Source organism: Chelon labrosus, assembly GCF_963514085.1.
Source record: "Chelon labrosus genome assembly, chromosome: 15".
Taxonomy (NCBI): domain Eukaryota; kingdom Metazoa; phylum Chordata; class Actinopteri; order Mugiliformes; family Mugilidae; genus Chelon; species Chelon labrosus.
In genome coordinates, this window is record NC_140348.1 from 6495328 (window position 1) to 6518094 (window position 22767).

General features: G+C 40.7%; 1 protein-coding gene across 1 annotated transcript in view; it reads left to right on the plus strand.

Annotated features, from left to right (window-relative positions):
- Positions 1-22767, plus strand: part of bean1 (brain expressed, associated with NEDD4, 1) — a 32268-nt gene extending 9501 nt beyond the window's left edge. The window contains exons 2-4 of the mRNA XM_084561499.1: positions 15182-15385; positions 16078-16219; positions 22349-22767. Coding sequence (XP_084417625.1) covers positions 15182-15385; positions 16078-16219; positions 22349-22730 — 728 coding nt within the window. The 3' untranslated portion in view covers positions 22731-22767. The remainder of the gene's footprint in view (positions 1-15181; positions 15386-16077; positions 16220-22348) is intronic.

Here is a 22767-nt window from a genome sequence, read left to right on the forward strand (position 1 = left end):
TTCACAGAGTTTTTCCAAAATGTCTGCGCATTGACACAACCAGACCACGGGACATCCAGTAAACCTCTAAGGCCTCCAGTGCACCTGCTTATTAAAACATGGCCCTTCCTTCTTCCTGTCAAACACACACAAGCAACAGCTGCAAGTACTTATTACTATGAACCAACTACCTGCTGCATGAATCAGTCTGAAAACAAGTGAAGGGTTTTGGTTGGGGTAAAAATCTTTGACATGATTAGTTTATCTTAGCAGAAACACTGAAAGCCAAATGGTATACTGTATTTCTGTGAGACCAAGACATGTGTGTTGTAACCTGTGCTTATTAACCTGAATGTGTAATGCATGCGCCACAAGAAAATCAGACATTTCACTTTAAAGGTTGTGCGTAGAATTTTGTAGTTTCTAGCTGAGCTCATGTAGCAGAATAACCCCTGACTCTCCCTCTCCTTCTAAATATGTAGGAGAAGCTGATGCGGCTGATATAAATGCGTGGCCTCCGTGAAAGAGGACCTTCTCCCTCTGCAGATATGAAAGGCTCATTCTAATCGAACAAAAACACAACAGTTCAGATGATTATACGCTACAGAAAACATAATTATGAATATTCTATTTCTGTATTGTCTGTCCTAGGCTGACCCTCTAAATCCAACGCACTGGACCCTTTACAAAGAGTTAACATGATTCTGTGCTGAAGCCTCTTACTGATAAACATCTTGCCAGTGGAGACAAAGAGAGTGATATTGATCCTCCTGCTTTTACTTCTAGTAAATTTTATTCGGGATTCTGTCCAGGATGTGATCACTCACACCCATGATGCGAATGTGTGAGCTTTTCAGGAAACGTTTAGCAACTGTCCATATAAGTTACAGCACTCCAAGGTGTCTTCCTATTTTTTCCTGATAAAATGACTTTATAGGAGTTCCCTTTCCAAGGAGAGTCTAAGGTTACTCTATTCTGTAGAAGCTGCTATGTCACTTGAAGCAAATTTGTGATCCGTTTTGACTCTTTTAGTCTAGTTTCCTTCGCAGATAAAACTGTAGTACATATAAGTATAAGATGGAATCCCATAATTACGATGCCAACTCAGGTCCTGTTCATGCCATACCCTAATGTGAGTGATCTGATCACAAGTGGACACCTCTAACTAGGGTTAGGGTGAAGTGTGAATGCACCCAAGATGCACGGAAGACACACACATTTTCACTTCAGACAGGTGAGCCGTCACAAAGCCACATTTATCAACTACAGTTAAATCATTAGTTCTAGTTTGTGTTGGCTACGCAACTTTCAACAGGAACGTCCTGAGATCCATCATTGGTGTAGCCAGTTATTTCACTGTCAATAACTTTTACAACAGACTTGATATCGGACTCTAAGCAGCTCACTTTTCCTCTGGCAGCCATTAAGTTCTAAAATAATTCGACCCATTGCACTCAGATGATCAGTATGGCTATATAGCTGTTTCTCTTCTGTCCACCATAAAGCCTGTCCCAGTTATTTGATTGGCCCTGCATTTTATTTTTGCGGAGGGGTTCCAGACCAACTTTCCACCACAAGAATATTGTTAGGTTTTGAAGTTTGTCTGACTTCCAGGCTAACATAGCTGCTTACTAAAGTCAAAATACTCTTCCTGTCATGTCAAGTTTTTATTGCAGACATCTTTGAGTTTCACATTCTCACAGCAGTCTGTTCGCAACACTGACATAATAAGCATTAAAGCACAAAGGTCTAGTGACTCGAGTCTCTAATTTTAGGTGTGAACAGGGCCTCAGATGCCAGGCGCAAACCTCAACCCGCCAGTGTTGTAACAGCCTGATATAAACAAAGATTTCCTTGTTATATCTTGGTATCTACAATTTATTCATGTGTCGTTCCTGTATAGTTGCTAGCAGAGCAGATATAAAATAATACTTGGACACTACACTGCACTGAAATCATAAATCATCGGAATAATTTTTCCCACAATAATACCACGCCATCAGCATTAGGTCTGATTAGCACGTCAGCAGTTGTTGCTGGAGATAAACGATCCAAATAAGAGATCACAACAACAACAACAGCAGGAGACAGTAGGAGATGAACGAATTAGGAAAGGGGTGGATGATTAAACAAGGGGATGGCAAGAATGTGGGCCAGCAGGGTGTGATAATCTGTCTCTCTGCCATATATCCCACATGGGAGGGAGGGAGAGAGAAAGGGAGAGATTAAGGGGATGTATGATGTATTCTGACCCATATTCATACACACGGTAATGTTTTGTGACCCACATACCACCTCATCTAAATACACATTCTAATTTAATACTTAACGTGTGTGAGGGAGTGGCCTGTGTGTGCATTGCATTAAGAATGAACGCTCTTAGAATACCATTGAAATATGATGATTGTAGATCTGGTTAAACTACATCGTAGGTGGAGGACAGTGTGCTTTGGGGTTTTTGTTTCCAGGAAATCCTGACAGCTCACTGGATGATGGTGAATGCCAGTTTACTTTTTACATTCATCAGTTTCATTCAGACACAGCTCTGGAGGTATAGTTTAGATTCTTGACAATCGCACATTAACATCAGGAAGGAATCAGATCTGTGCTAAATTATTATGCAGTATCATAATGAATAAAAAATGTGTTGAAACTCAAGTTTAAAGTCTTGGTTGTAGCAATAATAACTGCACTTTTATTGTGTTTATTTAGTATAATATTGTAAATAAGTGTTACATAATATTAATGTTAACTGTAATGGACAGAAGGTCCTTACCACTCCTACTTGTAGCAGAAGCAAGACACCTCTTTGTGTCCTTTCTCTATCTCCTAGTTGTCATTTTACATCTCTTTATAGTTGTTTTGCGTCTTTGCTGTCGTCAGCAAAGTGCGCGGCTTGTCTCGTCCTCTTAATCGTCACTCGATCCACACCACTGGACCTGTCAGTCAACTCGAGGAGCTGCCAACCTTGAAAAAGCATCGGGCCGATGAGTGTGAGCCTCTCACAGGCCTCGAAGAAAGAAACACTGACCCCGTGTGCTTTTGAAGAACTAAAATGTCTTTGTATCATCTGTCCTAAGTTGACTTTGCCAAAGGCACGTTTGTTTCTTTTCCCCCTCTGATGTTGCTGGCCTCAGCTGGATGCAGGCAGAATCAGCTGACTACTATAAATGAGCCTATACACATGGGATACTAAGAAAAAATACAAATAGTTTCCTTGTTTTAATTGAGTATTATCTTAGTGCACTTCTTTCTTAAGTATACACTGTGAGCCAGAGGGACAGCTGCCCTTGCTTCTAACAGTCAATATTAGAATACATTTTCTCAGTTACATAATTCCTGTAAAATTATGCTAAATATTTTATTAAGTTGGAGAGTACAACAAGCACAAAATAGGATCTGTTAAGGTGGGTATCTGGTTTTACTCACACACTGCACTGATTTAAATCTATCATAATCAAAGCTATGCACTGTATATAATGAAGTGAGATCGAGTTGTTTCATGCCTTACTTCATGGCGCATTTACATGTTAGCGTTAAATTAAGTTTGCAGCGTTTAGCCAGCAGCCTCTTTTACCTCTGAAATTCTGTGCTTGTGCTACTCCAATGGCTTAACATCTCGCCTTGGTGGACTGAGGTGCTTTAAAGTGGCCTACAGCACACAAATTCTTTTGTTGCTCTTCCTAATGTAGCATTCACCTAGTCTAACTTGGAGAGGAGGCTTTTACTGTTGTATTCACAGATGAGATCAGATTCTCTTCCTTTTCTTCTCCATGCTCCATCCCCACTTTCCTGCTCCAGCAGTAATGCAACATGATGGATTAATGGCCAATGTTCTCCCTCCTCCAACACGAAAGCCCTCCTGGCATTCGCTCAATACAACAACAGGAAGAATCAGAGACAGGAAAGCAAGGAGAACAGCAAGACAGCAGTGAAAGACAGAAGGAAAGCCAGACAGGAGGATGTGCGTGCGACACAGAGATGTTCCCTTTGTGCCTCATGTCGTCCCTTGACCTGGCTGCAGGAAAGTTCAGGCTTTTCCAGCACACTGCACAAGTGAAGCGATAACATCTGTCGTTTCATGTCACAGCAACAACCACCTCTTCAGTAGAAAAACCTCTGCTGTTTGAAAAAGTCCTATTGCCATCAGGCCTCAGTGTCTGTCAGACAATGTTTTTACCAGTGGTAAATGAATAGTTTTATTAACTTGCTTGAGGTTGAAAACCGCTAGCTATTCTGTTCATTCCATTCAGTGCAGTAAGGTCCTGCTTTGCGTATTTACAAATACACTTTTCTCCCTCGTGCGTATTCGGGAGAAAAAGTCATGTTTTACCTGAGCCATTCTGAAAAGGGTATTTTTAGAGTTAAGATGGCTCACATGTCAGAAATGGAGGGAAGCAGTGTTTCTGCAAGCAGAAGAATATCTCTGACATCCCGAGAGCGTCAGAGAGTGGTAGTCATCCTTCAGCACATGATGCTGAACACACACTCTGCAAACCATGCACTGAGAAAAAGCAATGTTTATTCTCATCAACTGAAGTTGGCAGTTTACTACATTAATTCTTTCTTTTTTGCTAAGCTGCCATTAAAATTCTCAGAAATAGCTTCGATGGCAACGATCTAAAAATCCCACAGCAAAGGGAAGAGAGACACATTTCACCCTGGAGGCTCACGTCATCTCTTCCAAGAAGAATGTGAAATAAATCACTTTTTTTTCGGTGGAAATAAAGTAAGAATGATATTGTAATGGAACAATAACATCACCAGCTGAGAGGTTAATTAGTGCCTATGCTAATAGATGCAAATTCAGCATGGGTCAGGTGCAGTCACAGTGTGAGGGGCTTTTCGGTCTGTGATGGAAAACAGGGAGAAAACTACAGTCATGATTCAGGAGAGAGATGAGCCAAAACCCAGCAGTCTGTTTATGGAGCTGGATGCGAAAACTCTGCAGTAGAGTGCACATTTAATCATCTCAACTCTCAAACAATGAACAATATTTGGAAGACCTAAAAATGGGAGTGCCAGCTTGTACTCAAATGCAGAGAAAAATTTGCTCCTCACAGCAATGTTTTTGATTTATAGCCATGTGCCCTGTTTATTGTGATTGGGAGTAAGGTTTTTGGCACCTTATCAGAGTCAGCTACTACAGGTCAATTAGGCACAACTATTTTAAGAATTGATTTAACAGCATTTGGACATGCACCTTTACCAAAAGCAAGCCAACCTATCTCAAAATGTCAAAATGTTCCATCTTGATAAAGACATTTACTAGAATTAGACAAGTACAGCGTGTTAGGGAAGGCCACTGTTTGGAGCCAAGAAGGAAAAAGCTAATAGAACATGATGTGTATTAAGTATTATGGTCTCAGTTTAATAGTGTCCTGCTGAATGCTATTTTATATATATATTAAACAGCTATGCTACCACTCTTTTAGGGCACTTGACTAAACCTGCAACCCTATCAACAATTGAGCATATTATTAGAACTACTTGATCAGTAAATGATAAAAGAAATTGTGCACCCATAACACCATAACATACTGAAACAAACCAAATGTAATCCTAACTCAAGTTCCGATCCACAACATTATGACCACTGACAGGAGAAGTGAATAATAATCACCATCTCGTGACAATCCAGTGTTCTGCTGGGAAACTTTTGGACTTCGCATTCAGACCAGACCAGGCACCCCCACCCCATAGCAATGACACTCCTTGATGGCAACAGCCACCCCCAGCAGGATGCAGCCTGACAAAACATGAAGAACAGCACAAGGTGTTGACCTGGCCTCCAAATTCACTAGATCCCAAACTGATCAAGTATCTGTGGGATGATCCACAGAGGCCCCTCCCCTCAACCCATAGGACCCAAAGGCCCCCACTAACAACATTCTGTTGCCAGACACCAGAGGACACCCTCAGAAGGACCATGTCCATTCTGTGATGAGTCACAACTGTTTTGAGGCACAAGGAAGACCTACACAATATTAGGAAGGTGGTCATAATGTTACGCCTGATCAGTGTAAGGCCTATTAAAACACAGAAATGAAAGACAGGTAGCACAGCAACAGAAGAACAAGTGGCATCAGGTGAACTCATGCACCTGCTGCAGTATGTTACTTACAAATAGAGATGGAAGAAGATTAAATGTGGAGACACTAATTAATTGTTTTAACATTGCAGCCCTCTGACGTTAAAACAATAAAAAGACCAAGTTCATTATGTAGTTAGATTAGAAGATGCGTAATTGTAAATCTATCCTTAATAGTGCTGTTATTTAAATATATATAGTTTTCAAATGGTTTTATTCCTTGACTGCGTGTTGGGAAATGACTGCTTGCTGCTACATTAGAAATGTTTTCAATATCACTTAGGCTGATTGGCTTAAAGATCCATGTGTGGTTAGACACCAGCAATGATGTTAATGCACCCTAACGAGCATCCTGGTCTAACTGCATCAATACTGATTTGTTATGTCTAACTGGCTTAATTGCCCTTCAGCATCAGATGTGGTAAATGTTGTCCATTAGCTAATTAGTGTTAAGGATTGGGGTGGGTTCAGTTTAAACAAGTTTTATAAATGCATAGAGAACTCAAAAAAATGTCACTTTTACTTTCAATAAGGCAAGCTGAAAAATGTCAACTGGACTTGTAGAGTCTTTTATGCAAGTAGCTTCTCCAGTTCTAAAATACAAGAGAGCTGGGGTTTATACAAGAACATCTGTTGGTATTACCCATCAGAAACTCACATGACTAGGGTCTGTTAATGACCAGCTACTGACATGTAATCGAAGGAAACTATTTTCTGTCCATAATGAATGATACTCTCCAGCAGACACTCCTGTCTACAGGTGTGAACAGAGGAGAAACTTTTTAGGGAAAGATCTTAAGACTGTTGAAAATACATGGCAGGTTATATTTCAGTACACCTCCTCTGTTCAGAGAGGGCTTTGACATAGATGGCTTCCTTTTTCCCCTATTTTAAACCGCCTCTCTTATCTGTCTTAAATGTGTACGTTGTTGTCCTCAATTTTAGCCAGAGAAGACAGATGGTTTAAAAGAGCAGTAAAGGAAGCAGAGGAGGAGACTGTGGACTGAGATATAATCTGCCATCAATTTACAACACAGTCCTAAGATCTTCTCCCCAAAATGTTACCTTCGTTCACACCTTGAGATTGCGGTCTCTGACCAATAATTTGTCCAGTTGCTCTTTGTTCCAGCTTGTTTTTTGGACATACCATGAGCTGGATGACTGAGAGCTTTCACAGACATACCATTTCATTTTCAGTGGAAAATTCAAAGAGATAGGATTAAGGAGAGAAAGTTACTATTGTTACCTTGGCAACAAAATCCCAGGACTATATACCAACAAAAATGCACATTATAAGCAACACATGTTCAGAACAATTGCTTAGCTCTTCAAACGGGTTACTGAAGGTCAGTAAATATCATCAGATACCCAGCCTACATACATATGCTGCCTTCTGCATCATAAAAACTAAAATTGTAATGCATATATATGCACATTAATTGTCATATCAATTGTTGCTACAGTGTTAAAAGCTCTATCCATCTGTTTTTATTTTTATCAAGAAAAATTGGTGCACTGCACCTTTAGAAAAATAGCACTGTCTCTTTAAGAAACACTAGTCTTGAGTTGTTGTTGAAATTGTGCATGGGTGTGGATGTGTGCCGCTGAACTGAGGGCATGTTGCAAATATAAAGTAAAAATAAATAAAGATGAACGTCAGTCTTGCTGATTGTTTAGTGCGATCTACCCGCACTACCTTCGTCGAGCGACGTAATGAGCACCCCTGATTTAAAACCTCTGTGCCTTCATTATGAAGGACAGTCAATCTTCTTCTTTTTTTATGTTCGTGAATCTGTGCTTGGATACATATTATCATAAGTGCAACTGTACAGGGTTGATCTCTATACAAGATAAACATTTCAATTTTCTTATTAACTACACAGTAGTGAGGCTGTATAATTGTCTATTTTGTGATGGGTTTGCTCTGCAATGATATGTTTTATTTAATATTCAACTGTACAATGTTTACTGACATAACAGCAATGGTTAAATACAGTTTTAGTTTCTACTATTCGGATAATCACTATTGTCTATCATGATATGCAAACGAAGCCTAAGAAGCACCCTGACATTGAAGAAGAAGCTCAAGTCTTATGAGAGATTTAAATGTATTTGTGTGGGTGTGTGTGAGTGAAGTAGCAGTCCAGATATCAGCTATCAAAAGTCTGTAGTGGCTTGTTGGTTTGTTATGGAAGGCCCACAGAGACTAAAACAGGAGGATCTTGAAGAGATGGAAAAATGGAGGGATGATGATCTGCAACAAATAACACCAAATGATTCAGTTATAGTGAAAATATATACTGTAGTATTTTTATCTAAAAAAAAAAAAACTGCTATGAGAAACATACATTCTACATGATTTGTGATAAAAGAAAAGACTGGGGAAACATTTGGAAATACAGCGTATTCGTTTTATTCCTTTCCTGTTATTGCCCCTGTTCCCTCATTGACAACGATGCTCTTTGTTGGCTTGAGTTCAGTCTGTTGTCATTCCTTATCAAACATCCCTGCAGGAGTAACTCTTTCCGCCTTGATGTCTGTGGATGTACAGTCGGCCAGGGCTATGGTATATTTCATATTGAAGAGAAGGTGGTTGTAACTCATAATGACAAGCTGTCAGATTGAATCTGAGGGGTGGCTTGATGTTTCTGTATAATGTATGCAGCTAATGTATAAAGTGATGCAGTGTACCCAGCAGCAGTCAATATCACAGCCTCTTAACCTTTATAGTTTATGACACCCAAAAATAAGCCACTACTAGTGACTCCCCAGTTTGGATGGACACACACTCAAACAGGATATACATTATATTGACATTTGACACAAAACTCTAGATCTGGTTATTTTTCCCACTAATTATTATTAGGCTTTGCCACTGTAATAAAATTGAGCTTGGGAGCACAAATTAGACTTTACATTGGCACAGTCGGAGGTAAAATGCTCTGAAAACCCATGGGTCAGTGTTATCAACCTGTCTCCAACAAAAGCGACACACAGGTCAGTATTTAACAACCTCCACTCTGATCAGATCTTATACTGTCGTCGACATACAGTATGGTGAGATTGGCAATCAAGAACAAAGGCAAATAAAAATGGTCAGTGTCATCTTTATCTTATTAGCTGTAAGGAAATTGTGTTACTCAAGGATGCATTTATACGTTATTTTGTTGAACTTATACTTTTGTAACTTCAGTTTAAGTTAAATATGGTGTTCAGTGTAGTGTGCACAAAACAGTAAGTCGCTGCAGTGGACAGATTTTGAGTAGGTGTGTGTGTAACTAGATCTATGTTAAGAAAATGCAGCTGCACTTATGACGAGATGTTTAAATCTGCATTGTAAAGGTTTTACGTGTTATGTTGGTGTACAATTAATAAACCAAATATGGTGGAAGTCACAGGAGAAAGAGGGACACGCTCACTGCCACCACCTTATGTATAGTGGAGTCAGCCCTGGCCTGTCCAGAGTGTCTGCAGAGTCAACGTGATACAAGCGAAGGACAGCCTTATCTGTATTTGAATGTAATTTGTTTTGCTGGTATCTTTTCTAAATACCAGATGCAATGTAATTCTGCCTCTGAGTCGGAGCTAGAGGACACAAATGCCTGCATCAATTAATGTCAATGCATCCGATAACTATAAAACAATAAATGTCACTCATAGTTAAAGAATACATCCTCAAGGATCCATTCCAGAGCCAGATTTTCCATTAAGAAAATGCGGCTATTTCACTGAAAATCAAAACTGACAACCTTGTTTCTGCACTATAGTCAACGTCATTGGATCGTCAGAAAACGATCCCTTCGGCTTATCCCTGTTGGTTCACCAATAAGTGTGCGGTCTTTACCATGTGGACCAATAAAGTCTTTGTAATGTTTTGTAATGATATATTTCAATCTAGACTTAAATGTTTAAACAGATGGGTGGACATTGTCACCCCTTGTGTAGCACATTAAAAATAATCAGCCTTGTGTCAGTTGGATCTAATACCAATCAATGAGTAATTAGGAATATGCTAGCAAAATAGTCAAGACAACATATATTTATACATTATCTTAGCAATATCCTAATAAATTCAAGAGACACTGAGCTCCGTACTGACAGTGGGTCAAGACTCATATGAGTCACAAAAAGTTATCCAGCTAACGATATAAATCAAGAGCCAGACACGCTAAAAATCTGAAAAAGACAACTTGGGCAGACAACGTGCGCAGTAAAATGTAGTTAACAAGCCTCACCAGTGAGCTTATGGCCCTTGTCCACCTCCGGGTTATGAATTGGCTTTTTGTATGACATTATGGTATACAGTGTAGGAGGAGCGAGCGCACGTTCAACAGTAAACTTTAGTGACAAGCTGTCAAAGTGAATTACCAGTGTTGCTGTTTCATTATTAATGAGCATATACCGTCTCACACACAGCTGTAGCCAAGTGGTGCAGCGGTCGCCGCGTGTTTCTCATGCGGAAGCCAATGCAGGAATGATGTAGTGTTACTGGCTCCTACGATTTTCTGTCCAGAAATAAATTCACAGTCTTTCTTTGACAGTGATCAATATTTTACTCCCAAAGGTTTGAGTTTCTGTGGGGAGTTTCACTTCTCATAATGTACTACAGGGAAAATGTGCTGCTTCAGAGTTTCTGTTTTGTCACCTTGTTGGATTTACCTTTGTAATGTAATTGACAGAGGACAATTTCACCGAGGCGAGTAAAGTCACATAAGATTTATTACATTTTGTAATGCTAATTTTCTAAAACGACTTTCTTGTTGCCCCGCTTCCCTGTGCTCATTTACACCGATTTATTTAATTGGATGAGTGTGCTATTTTTCAGTCTGGGACTACACACAACATCAACACACATACACTTTTTCCCTTGGTTCTCTCTGCAGCTGTGTCCAATCCCTTCAATATAACCCTACCACCTATTATTATCAGTGTTTTCCGTCTTCCTCTTCCTCGATTTTGCTAATCTAAATTATTGCGTGGTTGCCTTCCATGGCTACTCTTAGTTCAAAAACTTTTCGCCTCTTAAGTTCTCCTCCTTACATCTTGATGTAGCCCAGCCTTTGTACAGGACAAAACAATTCAACAGCCACCAAATCTACTACACATTGCCTTGAATCAGGATGAATTATGTCTGATCAATGACGCACAGAGTTACATAATGCAGACGAGCTGTCAAACATGTCTCTTATCCCATGTGTGCACCGATTATAGTTCATTGTGAGTAATAAAACTTTTCACTGCAACTTAAACCAGATCAGAAACATATTTATGACTGCAAGAGCAAAAAGAGATGGAACATTATCTTATGACTGTACTGAAATATAGATTTTACTCATAATATGAGTAAAAGTAAAACAAGGAAATCTAAGGAGACTCTAGGAGCAGGCTGGTACTTTCCTGACACAAAGAACAAAGACAAACTGACATAGTGGGACGGGAACACACAGGCTAAATACGAGGGTGACAATGAGGCACAGGTGAGATACATCAGGGCGGGGCTAACAATCAGGGGCAGCAACCACAAGGAGACAGGAAGTGAAGACATCAGGCGCTGCAGAGCTGGATGTGACATGGACTGGACTGAAATGTTGCAAAACAATGTTAAGATGTGGTGCAAAAATTCAAATTCTCTAAATCTGTTTCAACTTGTGTCAACAACACATGTACTGATACGGAATATTTATTGATGTTCAAATTTGTGCAGAACTGTGGAGAAAACAAAGCAAGTCGGGTTTATGCGATTATATACAATTATAGATTTTCTATATTATAGAGAGTTCTCTCTGGGGAGACAGAGAGAAAATGGAGTTCATGAGGAAGAGATAAGGAGCAAAAATGTAGAGAAAATCATGTTTGGAGAGTGAGAAAGAGGAGACAAAGAAGCGAGGCAGAGAGGAGACGTTGCCGAGAGAGTAGAGAGGTCTGCTGGGAATCGTTTGGGGTGAGAGAACATTTTCCTTTTCTCGGGAATCCGTGTGAAACCAAATTACTTTAGACAACAGCATTACAGACGCAGAGGAGAAAGAGACAAGAAATGAGCGATGGAAAAGCACAGGGACTGAAATGAAAATGATATTGTGAGTGTAAATCATTTAGAAATTTTGATTGTTCCTCCTGCTTTGTATTCAGTGCAGTGATGGACACAAAAGAGAGAAAAAAAGCAACAATGGACATCTCCTGTCCAGTCAGTCTCTGGCAAAAATTCTTAAGTACTTATATGGAAATTTGACGACAAACAAAAACAAGCTTAGCATATTTTAGCAAATAAAAAGAGAAGACCTTTTATTAGTGTGAAGCTGTGCTGGGTGAATTGTAACATAGTCTGTGTGTCAAGTGATTTCTGATCTTATTACTGTTTGGTTGATATTTGGGAAAGATTGTGAGTTGGGTTTAAATGATTACTTGGTTGAGGTTAGAACACTGACTGTATACAAAGGTGGATGAAATCTCCATGACATAACACATTCTCAGGAGCGGTTTTGATGCTCAGAGTGGAGGGCCCGGCCGTCGCCATCTTGCCAGTGCCTCACTCCTCCTGACTCCTTGCAAATTCAACGGGTAAAGAAGTGGAGTTTGAGTGTAGCTGAGGTAGGCAGATAGATGACACTAAGGTAAACAGCTAGCAACATGTGATACCACCCACATGTCACTCAAAGTGGCCAAAACTCAATTATGCGTGACTTTAACTCTCAGTATCATTCAAATAATAAATAAAATTGGTCTGGAGTCACTCGTTGGGAACTGAATCAGAATTTTGATCTGCCGGGCCAATCAAATCGTTTGGGCGGGCTTTATGCTGTGATATAAGAGTAACAGCAACATAGTCAGACGCACCATCTGAGCGCATTGGAATTGACTATGTTCAGAGGTATTTTTCTCTCCATATAGGCTGAAACTGAAACATGGCCCATAATGAAATCCAAATGGCTCATAAATGGATCTGGCTATTTCAAGCTAGACATAAATCAGTGCCGTTTTTAAGCATTTGAATATGACTGAATAATATGACCTCATCCAGGCAGCTCGATGACGCCAACATAATGAGTTGGACCAAACAACGTGTGACTGACTTAGTATATTTGTTTTAATTTATATGTATAACCGGGTTATGAGAAATGGATTCTGAAACTGAAAAACCAATACTCCTTATGTATTTAGAGGACATAAATAACAACATTAGAACACTTTAGGTTTCAGAACAAGCAAAGCAGCTGTAACAGCCAAATCAAAAATAATAATGAAGATTTTAAAGTAACACCCTCTTTCACATGTCTGTAGACAGAGTGAAAGCAACTGGCAGGAAGACAGATAAGCAGGTAGACAGACAAACAGACAGAAGGTGGACAGGCAGAGCAAACAGAGAGATGAGACATTAAACAGAAATGGAGAGGAACAGGATCGTTCTGTAATCTAATGATGATGATGACTGAGAGAGAGAGAGAGAGAGAGAGAGAGAGAGAGAGAGAGAGAGAGAGCGAGAGACTGTGTGTATGTAGACTCTAGATTATCTGTCACGCGCTGAAATGGAATAAGTCCTCAGGGAGAGAGGGCTGGAAACGGGAGAGAGAATTAGAAGGCAGTACAATGTGTGCAAGGCAAGACAGCGGTTACACAACACGACCCCTCTGGTGCACTGCTGTCATCGTAAGACCCGGCAATCGACAGACAGACGGACGGAGAGACAACGACCTTAAACTCGCAGCCAGAGTCACAAAGAATTGTTTCAAAACACGTAAAGGACAAGGAGACTTGCAGCAGATGGTGTGGTCCCCACAGGCTCCAGGGAAAAAAGTTCTCCAAGATGCATTGAACAACCAACCTGCCTAGTACAGACTGAGTGAGAATGTACGTGTATAGATTAGCTTTGCTAGCAAAGGGTGGACACACCAAATATTGATTTGATATAAGCTTTTTTTTCTAAATGTATTTTAAATCCTATAAATTACTGAGGTAAACTGAGGTAATTGTTGTACCCTTGGACACACAAAGAGACTTGTTGGGGCGGCTGTGGCTTAGTAGGTTGAGTGGGTGGTCCACGAACCAGAAGGTTCTGGTGTGTGAATGTGTGTGCTTGTGTGAGCAAATTCTGTGACTGTAAAGCGCTTTGAGTACCAATAGGTAGAGAAGTGCTATATAAAAACAAGGCTATTTACCATTTACTATTGGAAGTGCAGTAACAAGGGCACATCAGTGTAACAAGGCTTGGGGTCCAGGTACACCAGCACCTACTTTGAGCTTTACTCCTTGTAACCATAAATCACTTTACTAAAGAGGTAATTTGTTGGTGCAAACAAGCATACATCAGAGTAGGACTAAGCAGTATAATAAGTCAAACAAAAGTACATGAGGAGAAAATGGGCCGTCCAGTGTCCATTGATAGGCTACACATTACTGTGGGTTGCACACATGACATCCCCACTTTACTTGTAAGCGTCTGCAAAGAACTGCATTTCTTTCAAAATTTTCTGGGGGAATGGGGAAATAATCAGTTAAGAGATTTAGAAAAACAAAAAATATTGTGTGTATAGTAAAGTATAGTGTGTTAACTAATGTTGTCACTTGGTCCGTTCATTTCAGTTGCAATAATCTCATCAAGTTATTTTCAGAAAAAGCTAAACAAAGAACAAACTCCCATAAACCACCAGTACATTTAGCAGCTAAAGCACCAGCTGTTTACTCAGGAGTTGGTGAACTCCTGAGTAAACAAAGCCCTAACCCTAACCCTAACCCTAACCAAAACAGAGCTAAAAGCTTTTTTAACTCAGGACATCGCAAGATCAAAATCAGTTTTGCAAGACATACCTGACAACAAACTACACATACACAGGTCTGACTCAAATAAAGGTGTTAAATATGTCAGAAGCTTAAATAGCCCAAAAAATATATACTAAAATTGAAAAGATATGCCGATTCCTTCTCGACACTAAACTGCCAAAAGAGCTTCAATGAAAGTAAATATTGGAATTCAAATAACGTTGACGCTGCTGTTCTGGGTTTGTCAAAAACGTTTTCTTCATTGTGATTTTGTTCTGTTTAGATTTGCTCACACAGACTGAACCACGCAACAGCACACTCATTCCTGACCTTCTCCATCTCTCTGCTTCCCCGCAGTGAGCTCCAACCAGAGCCATGGGGAGTACCCAGACTGCAGGAGTGAGAGGGAGTCAGGAGGGGAGGCATCTCTCCTGGTGTCTCCGCTGGTGGTGGCGGGGATCGTTATAGGTCTAGTCCTCTTCCTCTCCTGCATCACCATCATCGTTGGCAGCCTGCGCAAAGACAGTCGACTTCGAAACCCGCACTTGAGAGCTAGTTACGGTCAGTCAGTGATCCCCTATCTATTGATTTCCTGACAGTTCAGACATAGAGCCTTATTAATAATGAAACATCTATTAGCTAACTAATTAACAGGTAAATCAATGTAATAATTTCACAAGTGAAGCACATCACGTGCAGCTGTCACAAAATTGATTTTACAGCATTCAGATACGAGTCAGTTTCTTATTGGGTTGAGTTTGTCTTCTTAAACACAATTAAAATAATTAGAACATGAAGTCAATCTGAAATAAGAAAAAAAAACATGAGAAATAAGAGATAAACCATGTCTTACCACATGTTAAAATCAGTGTATAGAGGAAACTACATGTAAGTTGCTTATGTCAGTCAGAAATTCACAAGACCCACATATTCATGCACATGACTTTCTTCCAAAATGTAGCAGGTTTTCAGTCACCCAAGAGAATGTAAATATTCCAAGGCGCTAAGCAAATATCAAACAGTACTTACTGCCAGGGCTTTAAATCTGTGAAAAGAAAACTAACTTAATCCCCTTCCTTCATTGTGTTTTGAAGCTGTGAAGTACATGCATAAGCTGAAATGTGAGAGGGAAAATGTCGTATGTAACGCACAAAAAATTCCTAGTCCAGTAGCCGAGTGATTGTGCCTAATGTCCCCAGGTGATTACAGTCTAATTCAAGCACAACATTAGCTTCGTGACTCTGTCTCTGCAGGACCAGACGGATTTTCTTATGGAGGTTCAGCAGGAGAGCTGAGGTCTAGCTGCTTAGAAGACTTTCCTCCTGGTTTAGACTTTGACTCGTACAGAGAGACTCTGTCACAGATCAGCAACCTGTACCCTGACTCACCACCACGGTAAGTAGCTGTGAATAGGAGCTAAATACTGAACACAATGAAGGTCGCACCAGTTTCAGAATTCAGGCACACAATCATGTTTTTAACTAAAAAAATAAATAAATATATATAGTTTTCACTGTTTTGCAGAGAATGAGATAATATTCGATGCTTTGATCTTCTCATCCCACTCTGCAGGATTTGTTGTCTCCTGGTATATTTTTTTACTTTATAGTTAAATGTGATCATGAGGCAAAGCTCTACCTTTTTCTGGGAAATCTTGATTTAAAATATTCGGAAAAGTAATTGCAAATTAAATCTCAACCCTTGTTTACTCTCAGAGGATGTTAGTAAAATAAGAAGCAGGCCCTCCTCCTTTTTTCCCAATTATATCAAATGTCAAACATAAAGTGGAACTGACCGTTCATGCAGTGGCAGTGTCCCCCAGTGTTTTCTGGCCACTTGGTTTGGCCCTTGTTCTGCGGTAATTCATTTATTAAAGCACACTGCCTTTGGTGCCCTTTGTGAGGGTGCGAAAATGAGCGTTTGTGCTCTTTATGTGTGTGTGGAGGAGAAAGAGCTTGCTAAAAGCCAGTGTCATGGTGTTTTTGATCTAAATGTCAGCTGGTCTAATTGGCAACTTTAATAATTCACACAAATCCCTCCCCTGCAGTGTGTGAGAGCGTCTGCTTCCTTCTTGTTCTTTTCCCCAAATTATTCAATCTGAACGCACAGGATTTAAAGCTTGAAGGGTTTTACTGCTGGGAATGATCCCCAGGTTCATCCTTTAGGTTGTTATGCATGCAGGGTTGCACATGTTATTTAAGACACAGTTTCTCAGCTCGAGTTGGTGTCTAGTTCACACCTGGCCTCATCTGAGCCAGTCCCTGATCTTCGCAGAAACAAGACTTGCCCTGGTATTGATTTTTCACTCACCACACCTATGTACACATACAGTGACTTATATTTTCTGTGCTCTGGACTCAGCACAGTGTTAGAAATGCTCCGCGTGGATCTCGATTCATGTTGCTGCAATAGCGTTGCACAGTTCTTGCAGGTTATTGTTTAACCATTCGTCACGTTGAATCTGAGACTTCGAGTCTGCACTGGGGTTTTGGTCTAGAGACTAAACCGAAGCTCCTGTCATGTTATCTTGCAACACAGATAAATGGTTGACCCTGCAGGAAAAATACATCATCTGTGAAGTGATACACCTGGTAGCAGCAGCACAGTTTAGTAGTGTCTAAGTGATGCTCGGTGCTGCAGGGCCTAATGTGGGCCAGCAAGATGTTTCCATCTGCGATTACAGCCGCTACCGGTTTTCTGATTAATCATTTCAGTGTTTATAACAGATACTGAACGTGCTAATTAGCAGACACCACAACATAATGTTTCTAAACAGCGGAAACCTGAGAGTATCAGGAAACAAAAATACAGCACCCCAACAAGGAATACACAAGAGAAAGAAAAGGAGAGAGGATGAAAAAAGGGGGAGCTAGCGTGCTACGTCAGCATTCTGGCAGAGAACCAGAGTGTTCTGGACTTCCTGTGTGAGAACTGGACTTTTTGGACCGGACGACGGGACAGCAGCCAACACACATATCTACAGACACACACACACACACACACACACACACACATACACACACACACACACACACATTACATATGTTTAAATCACACGTTTTGTTGTTGTTGTTTGTTATCCCGTCAGCAGGCAGGTAGTTGCAGTCATGTGACCATCCTGCAGGGTGTGGGAGCGTGTTCGTGTGTCTGCGCGTTAGTGTGTGGGCCACAGATGGTTGAGGGAAACTCAGAGAAGTCAGATCAACAGCTCACCTACTGAGACTGTGAACGCTACGCTTCCGACACAAACACACACAGACGCTCGCACTCGCATTAATCGTCGATATGTACACACACACGCACACTCTCGTAGAAAAAACTCACACTCACGGATCAGCAGCTCACCTGTGGAGACCGAAAGCTTCTGCTTCCTCTCAGGGAGAAGCTGGGCATGCTTTGGTGCATACACATACACACACACACACACACACACACACAGTTTATTTCACTGCTGCTCTGCCTGTACATTATGCACGTGACAGAAATCTTAAACACACACACAGAGACTACTTGCTTTCTGATTTGAGTTGTGTACAAATGATAGAAGGGCTAGACTGAAGCAAAAAAGTGCAAACCGCTGTATAAAGTTGAGTTTTTTAATGACATTCTAATGACATTACTGTGCTTATTATTGTGATCAAAACATTTTAAAGCAGCACTCATCACAAGGTCAAACCACAACAGAGCTTGTCATTACATCTGTTTCCAGGCGGGATCATTAATACCTGGTGCACGCACTCATAGTACATTTCTGACATAAAATATGTGAAATACTGATTACCTGTTCAGGAACAATGTAAGTGCTGACAGTGACTGGCCTGTTGTTGTGTCCCACCCTGTGACACTAACTGCTAGTGCCACTGACAAACAGAGGAACAATGTTATAGAGGGTTAGAATGTTTTACAGCAGTTTGACACGGTGTCAGAGGAGAAAGAGGTAAAGCTGTGAAGAGAGAATAAGACTGGACAACCAGGATTAGGACTTCAAACGCAACAGATTCAGAGTGTACGACAGAGGCAAAGTGAGAAAAAAAGAAGATGGCATGCCCGGCTGTCTTGTCATCATGTAGAGCAGGGTGAAAGTAACCTTGTTTCAAACAAACATGTCAAGCGGTGGGAAGTAGGAAAACGAAAGCAGAGAGAGACATGTGTGTCTCTTTTTTTTCTGGGATATGATGCATTGTGCTCTGATAAAACGTGATGTTTAAAAAATGCTGCATCTGAATGTACACTTTACGCAGCTTCTTATGCTTTACATCGTACATACACGTTTCTCATCTGTGCAGCATCTGAAGGTTCTAGTACGCCACATGCAAGTGCCTCTCTCAGTGGTACAGATCGGGGATATGCCAGCTTTGCACGCACACAAATACACTCTCACATTCACACACAGGGACCATATGCCGTAAGCTGCGCCAAGAATTGTCTGGTGTCCAGCTCTGTAGAGCGTCACAACCATTGCCTGAATAAGAGCCAGAGGTCCTCCCTTTCTCCTGACCTGTGTGTATGTGACAAATACATGAGGTTTAGGCAGAAATCACTGGGTATAAAGAGCAATTGTGGTTATTGTCACTCTATGTCAAGGCCACTTCCTGCACTGCTTTTGAGAGACATCAGTCATTATTTGCATGACCGCATTTCCTTCTTTGCTTTATTTTATTTTCTCTTTAATCAAGTCACTGGTCTTAAAAATGACAAAACAATAGACAAAATAGGTTTACTCCTTGATTTATAGATGAGAGATTAAGGTCATCAGCCAAAGTCAAGGGAGAAAGCTGGATTCAGGGTTGAAACAAAGAAAGGAAAAGAGACTAAAGAAAGAGAGGAACAGAGAGAGAGAGAGAAAGAAGGAGCAAAAGTGAGAGAAGAGAGAAAAACACTGGGCCCAATAACCGAGATCAAGCATAACATTATGTTGAATGAATGAATGAATGAACACCGTTTATTCTTTATTTTTCCAACTGTGAGCGTAGACGCGAGTTTCCTCAATCTGGAGGGAAATAACGACGTTTACCCCCGAGTTATTTCCTAGTATATACAGTCAATGGTTATTCAAAAAAGCAGCACAGATCCTGGGGAAAATATATCACAGGCTGGGGATGGATGGGCAGTGTGAACTTTCACAACCACCTTCCTAATATTGTGTAGGTCTCCCTTGTGCCTCCAAAACAGTTGTGACTCATCAGAGAATGGACATGGTCCTTCTGAGGGTGTCCTGTGGTGTCTGGCAACATAATGTTGTTAGTGGGGGCCTTTGGGTCCTATGGGTTGAAAAAAGCAGTTTCTGGGGACAGCAGCATTATGTACCTTATCAATTTGTTGTTTTGCCACTAAGGAATACTATCTTCAACTGATTAGACATTTTTTTTTTTACAGATTTTACGTTTGATGGCTGATTTGCTTGACCGTCTTTATCTGGAATAGACACAGGCAAAGACACAAGCAGCACATAAACAGAAGCAGTGGTGTAAATCCCAGCAAGGATCTCAGAGGGGACGAATTACTTTCACTAAGGCACACCTAGCTAACACACTTGAGATCAGAACACACACACGTGCAAAACACCACATTCATTATCTGGTGTGAGGCTTTTGCAGAAACACACACACACAGCTGAAATCCGCAGTGGGAGCAAGGGAGCATATAACTCCTGAGAGACTGAAGACGTGGGGATTTACAGTGTGTTACAACACCTCTGAAACACCCTTGTCGTGCCTGACACACGCTTTCCCAGTGTCTTCAATTTTCACCTCCGCGTGCCTTATTGGCTTGAATGTTGAAGGTCATTTTTTTTGTGAAGCAAGAGGACATAATCTGCATGAAAACACTTTAAAAGCATCTGCATGTCTTTTTGATTGAAGGTGTGTGAGGGTGCAAGGGAGGCATTTTGTAAAATGTGTCATTAGCATCACTAAAGAAAAGAAAGAGACCATTAAACTTTCAGTTAAAAATGATTAAATAACATTTAAATATTTAAATGTAGAAACACGCTAAGAAACTGTGGCTAGAAACCTCCAGGTGGTTCAAATCCTCAAGTTCAGAATATACCCTGATGGTTCGTTCATACTTTGAACTGGGTAAAAATAGTGCTTGATCCCTGGTGACCAGGTGACGTTTGTTCCATCTAGTTTGTTTAGATAAATAACCGACCGTGGTCAGCTAATTAAAATGTGTAATTAACTGAGCACTAAGGAGCACACATTGATTTATAATGATGGCTTTGTAAAAGGATTTTCAATCACTGGGCAGATCGACAAGGTCACAGAACAGTTTCAGTTCCCTTGAGCGGTACTCAGTGTCCGTGATGAGGGGTGACTGCGGTGGACATAAGGTCTGAGCCTTGTCAAACATCAGGGCTAAAATAGCTCTCGCTCTCTTTCTGTCTCCCAGACACATTAAAGAGGTAACTACAGGATAGCATAAGAAAGAAAGAAAGAACCTCTACTCACACACACACACACACACACACTGTGGTACCCCATTGATATAGTTAACCACTGTGCTGATTGAGTTACCCTGATTTACTGCTTCCTGTGCCCATCTACCATTAGCTTCACACAGACACAGTTATTTTATAATTCGTTTTTCTATTTGGTTTTATTCTATTTTATGTGCTTTATTTGTCTCTCTGCCCGGAGGAGGAAGCTGGTAATAATCTGAACTCTAGGGCTGCTGCGGAACTTCATCCGGGAAGCATTTTGGGAGACAGCCAAAATAGCAGGAAGCAAAATGCGTGTATGTTTTATTGCATGCAAAGAGGAGAAGGATAGGCTAGATTCCATTATGATGATGATGATGACAATGATGACTATGATGATGACGAGGAGGAAACGTGGTGATTTTGCATCAATTTGAAGAAATAATTTACATCAAGTCACATATTTATACTAATTATCATTATTCTTAAAACAAAACTAGTGAGTTTGGATTTGGGTGTAGCTGCAAAATTAGAAATCCTGCTGGTATTAAACTAACCCTAACCCTAACCCTAATGATGCAACACAACCTGTCAGTGAGTTTTAATGAATGCATTTCTTACTGCCCCATTTTATTTCTTTACAACATCAGTTAGACTCATTTGTTGTCAAATTAGTGATTAATCTGTGTATTCTTACACACTAGGTTACAGTTCATTGGACATGCACTAGGTTGAAAGCTGTTTCATGTTCTTGAGATACTCAAGATGTCTTCTTTTGATGATGTTCTCATCTCATCATGTGTGCTGAATAATTTTTAGGATACCAGTTTAAGCTACAATCACCAGGTTTAATTATGCAAAGTGTCAGTAACAATAAAATAAATTGTCTAGGGTCGCTATATAGAACCCAGCCTAAAACCCCCACAGCAAATATGATGATTCAGTTGGGAGACATTCGTAATGTAAACATGCTTAGAAGTGACTTATCAAAAAGAAAATTAATGGGGCAGTCACTTCCACAACCCTAGACTGTTATTTACCTGGATAGCTGATGTTGTTGTAGCTCTCACCTACTAACTGTTTCATTTTCGCTTTCACCTCTTTAGTTATGATGAGTGTGTTGGCCCAGGTTCGACTCAGGTCTACATACCTACAGATGACCCACCTCCATACTCCTTACTGGACCCCTGTCAGCAGCAGCAGCAGCAGCCGAGCCACAGCAGCCCAGATTCGTCTCCATACTGTGGAGAGACCTCTGCGAGTGCTGCCTGGTTCTCCCCCTCCCACTACCCACTGGGACTGCAGGAACAGGAGCATCAACACATTGCATCCATCTCCTTCCCGCTGGAGGCAGCACCGCCTTATGAGTCAGTGTTGGCTGAGCATGGACAGCCCCTCCCTCTCATGCCATGTGACCTTTATAAACACCAATCAGAGAGGGGAGACGATGGCAACTCCCAGCAACTTCCAGCGAACCAGATCTTGTAGGACACTTAATTTGTATTTTTCACCTGCGCCGGTGGTT